Here is a 6,742-nt window from a genome sequence, read left to right on the forward strand (position 1 = left end):
TCAGGAGTTAACTCCTGAGATTCACAGATATAGAGAACAGATTGGTAGTTGCCAGAGAGGGTAAGTGAAGAGAGGGTTGTCAAGGGGTGGGTGAAATAGGTGAAGGCAGATCAAAAGTTATAAACTTTCAGTTATAAAATAAGTCAGGGGATATAATATGCAGCAGTATGACTATAGTTAATAATACTTTATTGCATATTGGAAAGTTTCTAACAGAGGAAATTTAAAATTTTTCATCATAAGAAAAACTGTAACCATGTGTAATAATATTTGTCTAGTTAACTAACTAGACTTATTGTAATACTTCATAATATAAACAAATATCAAATCATTATGTTGTACACTTGAAACTGTTATATGTCAGTTATATCACAATAATGCTAAAATAAAATGCCCCCCCCCCCCAAACTAGGGAAGACCTAAAAATTGCAGGAATATAGACTATCAACAAAATCAAAAGCTGGTGATTTGAAATAATCAGTAAAATTGATAAAGGTCTAGGCAGGCTAAATGAGAAAAGAGGGAAGGCAGAAATTATTAAAATCAGGAATGAGCCTTTCTGGCGGTGACGACCTCCTCACGAGAACATGCCTCTCGCAAAGGATTTTCTTCATCCCTCTTCAGAAGAGGAGAAGAGGAAACACAAGAAGTGCCTGGTGCAGAGCCTCAATTCCTATTTCATGGATATAAAATGCCTAGGATGCTATAAAATCACCACCGTCTTTAGCCATGCACAAACAGTAGTTTTGTGTGTTGGCCGCTCTATTGTCCTCTGCCAGCCTACAGGAGGAAAAGCAAGGCTTACAGAAGGATGCTGTTTCAGATGGAAGCAGCACTAGAAGCATCCTGTATCAGGATGAACAGGAAACCATCCCAATAAACACGTTTTGGATTAAAAAAAAATAAAATCAGGAATGAAAGGAATGTAAGACAAGAGCATTTGATAAAACCTAACATCCACTTATAATAATGCACTAGGAACAGAGGGGAGTTCTGCCTCTTAAGATAGAACATTTGCATGAAACCTGTAGGCAACATCACACTTAATGATGAGAAACAAGAGGCTTTTTTTGGTAAGATACTAAGACACGAGGTAAGGTGTCCTCTCACCACTCTTGTTCAACACTATACCGGAAGGCCCAGCTAATGCAATAAAGCAAGAAAAGGAAATAAAATATATACAGATTAGGAAGGAAGAAATAAAACTGGCTCTGTTGTGTGTGATATGATTTTCTATGTAAAATATCTGAAAGGATTCATAACACCAGATATCACTCCAGCAATTAATAAGAGAGTATGGAAAGACTGAGGATACAGAAGTCAACTGTTTTCTTATAGATCCAGAGAAATATAGCTATCTGACCTTTGATAAAGGACTAAAAGGCAATTCAATGGAGAAAAGAAAGACTTTTCAACAAATAGCGCTATATATAGTGGATACTCACATGCAAAAAACAAGTAAGTAAATCTACATACAGAACTTACAGAAAACTTAAAGTAGACCATAGTTCTAAGTGTAAAACCCAAAAGTAAAAAATTTCTAGAAGATAACAGGAAAAAATCCGGGGAATCTTGTGTTAATTTATGAATTTTAAGATACAATTTTAAGATCTTGCTTTTGAGCAAGATCCAAGAAAGAAAAAAATAAGCTTCATTTCATTAATATCCCTTATTCTATAAAAGACAATGGTAAGAGAATATAAAGACAGTCACAGATTGTGATAAAAGTCTTTGCAGAATAAAGATTTTTTTTGCTCAGTCGTGTCTGACTTTTACAACCCCATGGACTGTAGCCTGCCAGGCTCCTCTGTGAATGGAATTTTCCACGCAAGAATACTGTAGTGGGTTGCCATTTCCTACTGCATATCTGACAAAGGATTGGTATCCAAAATGTTCAAAGAACTCTTAAAATACAACAGTAAGATGATAAACAATCCAGTTAAAAATGGCAAAATCGAAAATAAAGCAAGAATCCTTGGGGGAAAAAATAAAGTCCCAAACATGGCTAAAAAAATGGGCCAAAGATTCAAACACACATCACCAAAGAAGATATATGGATGTTAAATAAGCCCATGAATAGACACTCAACATCAAATGTCATTAGGAAATTGCAAATAAAACAAATATCAGATGTCATTTACAAAGCAGAATAGAGACACAGACGTAGAGAGAAAACGTATGGATACCAAGCAGGCTGGCAGGATTGGATGGGCTGGGATTGACATATATACCATTGATACGATGTATAAAATAGATAACTAATGAGAACCTACTGCATAGCACAGGGAGCTCTACTCAGTGCTCTGTGGTGACCTAAATGGGAAGAGAATCTGAAAAAGAGGGGATGTATGTATACATGTATAACTGACTCACTTTGCTATACAGCAGAAACTAAGAATATTGTAAAGCAACTACACTCCAATAAAAATTCATAAAAAAATAAAAAAAGATATCACTGGACATTTATTTACTGTTGTTTACTCGCTAAAGTTGTGTCTGACCCTTTGCAACTCTGTGGACTGTAGCCTGCCAGGTTCCTCTGTCCATGGGATTTCCCAGGCAAGAATAATGGAGTGGGTTGCCATTTCCTTCTCCAGGGGATCTTCCCGACCCAGGGATTGAACCTGTGTCTCCACATCTCCTGCATTGGCAGGAGGATTCTTTACCACTGTGCCACCTGGGAAGCCCCACCCCAGGTTGAGATATAATCTCTAAGGTGGGTCAGTCCCTGGTGAAGGAGGATAGGGACACCTGAGCCATCACTGGAGAGAACTCTCCTCACCTCCTCAAAAAATGAGGAGACGCTCAAGGAAGATTCAGTTTAAGATCAGACTCAGCCCCCCAATTCATAGGCTCTTTGTCCAGGAGACAGAACTCCTGACCACAGACTTTTTCAATACACAAAATACACTCTGAGTGCACTTACATCATAGAAGCAGAACTCAAACATAACATGTAAAAACCCCCACTGTCTGCTCTGCTTCAAAAAGCGGGGAGCTTTAGTTTGGAGTCACTGTCTTCAGGCTCTGCTCTACAGTCACAATACTTTGAATTACCATTGAATTGACAAAATGATACTTCACAAGAAATCCAGCAAAAGCACTCAACCCAGTGTTTATGTGTAAAGGAAGATAGAAAATTGTGACGCGATTTTATTTGTTCAACAGGCAAACTCCAATATATCTATTCCTATCAGAAAATGAAGAGGTCACTTATTTTCAAAAAAAGAAACCAAATTGTAAACGATCACAGGGAACACTTTTAGATATTGCAAGTCTAAGTCCTGATACGCCATTTGAAATGACCCAAAAGGCCTCAGACTATAACTACATCTATTCAGAGTTAAAAAATATTAAACAGAAATTTAACATGTAGAATGTAATAATGAGATTCTTTTTTCTAGATTCACCTTTCTTGCCTCTTTGGAAAAGCTTTACACTGTCTCCCCAGCTCTATTGAGTAAATAAAATTCAAATTTATTGAAAAACTGAGTCTCAAATAAGTGAACACATCTTTTCAAAGTGAGAAACTCAGAAACAGAGGCACTGCTGAAAAGGCAGATAACCTAGGAAAGTTATTCAAAAGGATCCTCTAGCCAAAAGTCTTCATGTCTGTGAGCAAGATAGATTTTGAGAGGAGGGGCACAAAGATTTCAGTTTCAAAGATTTCATAACATATTCCAGGTGATTGTTTTTTGTTTTCCTCTCAAGTAAATAGCCATAAAAACAAATCTTTAAAACGAGTCATCCATGGCTCTGTGGATAAATAATAAACAAAATACAACATCACTTTGAAATGTACCAAGAAGAAAAATAGGTAAAAGTGATACTATGAACTGCAGAGGGGAAGATGGCATTTGGGAATGTGAGGAAAGATCTGGAAATTCAGGGACTTATTGCCAGTCCTAGGAAAGGCTAGGCTGGGCGGACAGGTTCGTGAATTTGAGGACCTGCTCCTCAAGCATTTTAAAAAGTGAGAGTAAAACGATTCTCCTGCAGAGAAAGGGAGAAAAGGACACCCTACAGACCACAGCTGCTCCCACAGGTGAACCCTGGAGACCGACTCACTATTGCCCCGTGTTCCTCCCTATGGCCATCGCGCAGTCTAGGGGAGACTTGGGCTTGCAGTGACAGGACAGGATGTCAGGGTGTCCTGGCTGCCAGCCCAGTCCCCATGCTGCATGCCACGCAACCGGCGAACCCGGGTCCGCAGACTCCGGAGTTAGGAAACCTGGCTCCATCAATCCCACGGCCCTTCTCTCCCAACACCTGACTCCGCACATTCAACATTTTTCGGTTTCTGGAGTTTCCAGTCATCCCCCCACGACACTCCGCGACAAGTGCTCTCACGACGACGACACATAATGTGACATAGCCACCTGGGGCCTTAAGTCAGTTACAGCTGATGCGGCTGGCTCCAGAAGAAAAATCTACACTGAGCACGCAGTCCATACCTCCCACATCATCCAAGAGGCGCCACCAAATAATCAGGAGTAAAATAATCAGCGACTCCCCTGATTGGACAGTTTGCAAGGCCACGCCCCCTGTACCTGAGTGACAGGAGGCCGGAGGGTGTGTCTTTGAATTGACCAGGTTCTCGAAGTGGGCGGGAAGTGGTCTCTGTAGGAACATTTATAGATTCTTGATATATTATAGCATCAAGCCATAAGGTTTCAAGGCCGGGCAGGAAACTGGGACCCTTCTTCATGAATACGGACACTTGAAAGTGTCCTCATTATTAGATAATAATGAGTTCCTTCTGGGGACTGCCTGTTGGTCCAGAGGTTAGGACTCTTTGTGTTTCCACTGCAAGGGACACAGGTTCCATCCCTGGTCCCAGGAACTAAGATCCTGCAACTCTCACAGTGCCAAAAAAAAAAAAAAAAAAAAAAAAGAGTCTGTTCCATTTTATCTATGATCATTTCCTGTAGAATTCTGTCCATCCTTCCCCACCACAATTCATTTGGTACTTTAAGAAGAGGTCTCCTGAGGACTTCCCTGGTGGTACAGTGGATAAGAATTCGCCTGCCAATGCAGGCGACACAGGTTCAATCCCTGGTCCAGGAAGATTCCATATGCCATGGGGCGATTAAGCCTGTGTGCCACGACTATGAAGCCCATGTACCCTAGAACCAGTGCTCTGCAGTAAAAAGAAGCCATAGCAATGAGAAGCCTGAGCACCACAATTAGAAACTAGCCCCTGCCCATTGCAACTAGAGAAAAACTGCATGCAGCAATGAAGACCCAGTGCAGCCAATAAATAAGGAAAAATGAAAAAAGGAAGACTCCTGTCTAATAGCAGTGTAAAACACTAAAAGAGATGTATATTTCAGAACTTATTTACAAATCTATGTAGTACCCCTAAGATGACATGGGAGACAAAAGCAAGGACACCTGAAGATATTTTAGCCCCTGGTAGCCACAGCAAATAATAAACAAAGCCCAAACCCTTCTCAGATAAACTAAAATCTCACACTACAGGCCTATATAACTCAGTTCTTTTTAGCAGTAAGATTATGTCTGATATTCAACAAAAAATTAAAAGACACAATGAGAGATTTAAAAAACACACCTCCAGGATTAGGACAAACAAAGGAACCTGATTCAGATGTAGCAGATATGTTGGAATTATCAGATCAGTAATTTAAAGCAACCATGATTCATATGCTAAGTGTTCTAATGGAAATAATGGATGATATTCAAGAACAGATAGGTAACGTATACAGAGACAAAAACTCTAAGAAAGAACTTAAAGGGAAATTAAAGAAATGAAAAATAAAAGAACAGAACAAAAATAAAGAATTCTTTGTTGGGGGAACCTTATCATTACAGTGCAAATGTGTGAGGAAAAAGAATCAGCAGACTTGCAGAGCTGTCACCAGAACCTTCTGAACTGAAATGCAAAGTTAAGAAAAGGGTAAAGACAGAAAGAAATCAAGAGCTTTGGGACAATTAAAAAAGGGTTTCCCTGATGGCTCAGTGGTAAAGAATCCCCCTGCCAATGCAGGGGACATGGGTTTGAACCCTGATCCGGGAAGATCCCACATGCCATGGAGCAACTAAGCAAGTGCACCACAACTATTGAGCCTGTACTCTTAAGAGTCTGGGAGCTGTGTGCCCTAGAGCCTGTGCTCTGCAACAGGAGAGGCCACTTCAATAAGAAGCCCAAGCACCGCAACTAGAGAGTAGCTCCTACTCGCCACAACTAGAGAAAAGCCCACCCAGCGATGAAGATGCAGTGCAGACAAAAATAAATCACAAATAAATAAATGAATTATATAAAAGGTGTAACATATACAAAATGATAATATGTGAAAGAGAAGAAAGGAACAGAATAAGTAAAAGAGTGAGATTTCCCGCCAAATTAATAATGGATACCAAACATGCAGATCTGGGCAGTTCAAATTTCACCGAACAGGATAAAACTTAAAAAGTCAAACTCAAGAAAAGTCTAAGACAAAAAGAAAATCTTTAAAGAAGTCAGGGGAAAAAAAACAGATATTTACCATGGAGAACTAAGGATAGGAAGTAAATTGGACTTCTTTTCAGAAACCATGCAACCAAGAGGAGAGTTTTATAAAATACAGTGTTGAAAGAGAAACCACCCAACTATAGTTCTGTGTCAAACAAAATTATTTTTCAACAGTTGAGGGAGAGGGAATCCCCTGTTGGTCCAGTAGTTAGGATTCTGTGCTATCACTGCCAAGGGTATAGGTTCAATCCCTGGTGGGGGAACTTAGATC

At 39.8% G+C, this 6,742-nt stretch overlaps 1 protein-coding gene across 1 annotated transcript in view; it reads left to right on the plus strand.

The window, feature by feature from the left end:
* LOC122699546 (40S ribosomal protein S27-like) overlaps positions 1-839 on the plus strand; it is a 29,422-nt gene extending 28,583 nt beyond the window's left edge. Inside the window, exon 3 of the mRNA XM_043911636.1 lies at positions 555-839. Coding sequence (XP_043767571.1) covers positions 588-839 — 252 coding nt within the window. The 5' untranslated portion in view covers positions 555-587. The remainder of the gene's footprint in view (positions 1-554) is intronic.
* Positions 840-6,742: the final 5,903 nt, after the last annotated feature.

Source organism: Cervus elaphus, chromosome 9 (assembly GCF_910594005.1).
Source record: "Cervus elaphus chromosome 9, mCerEla1.1, whole genome shotgun sequence".
In the NCBI taxonomy this organism is placed as follows: Eukaryota; Metazoa; Chordata; class Mammalia; order Artiodactyla; family Cervidae; genus Cervus; species Cervus elaphus.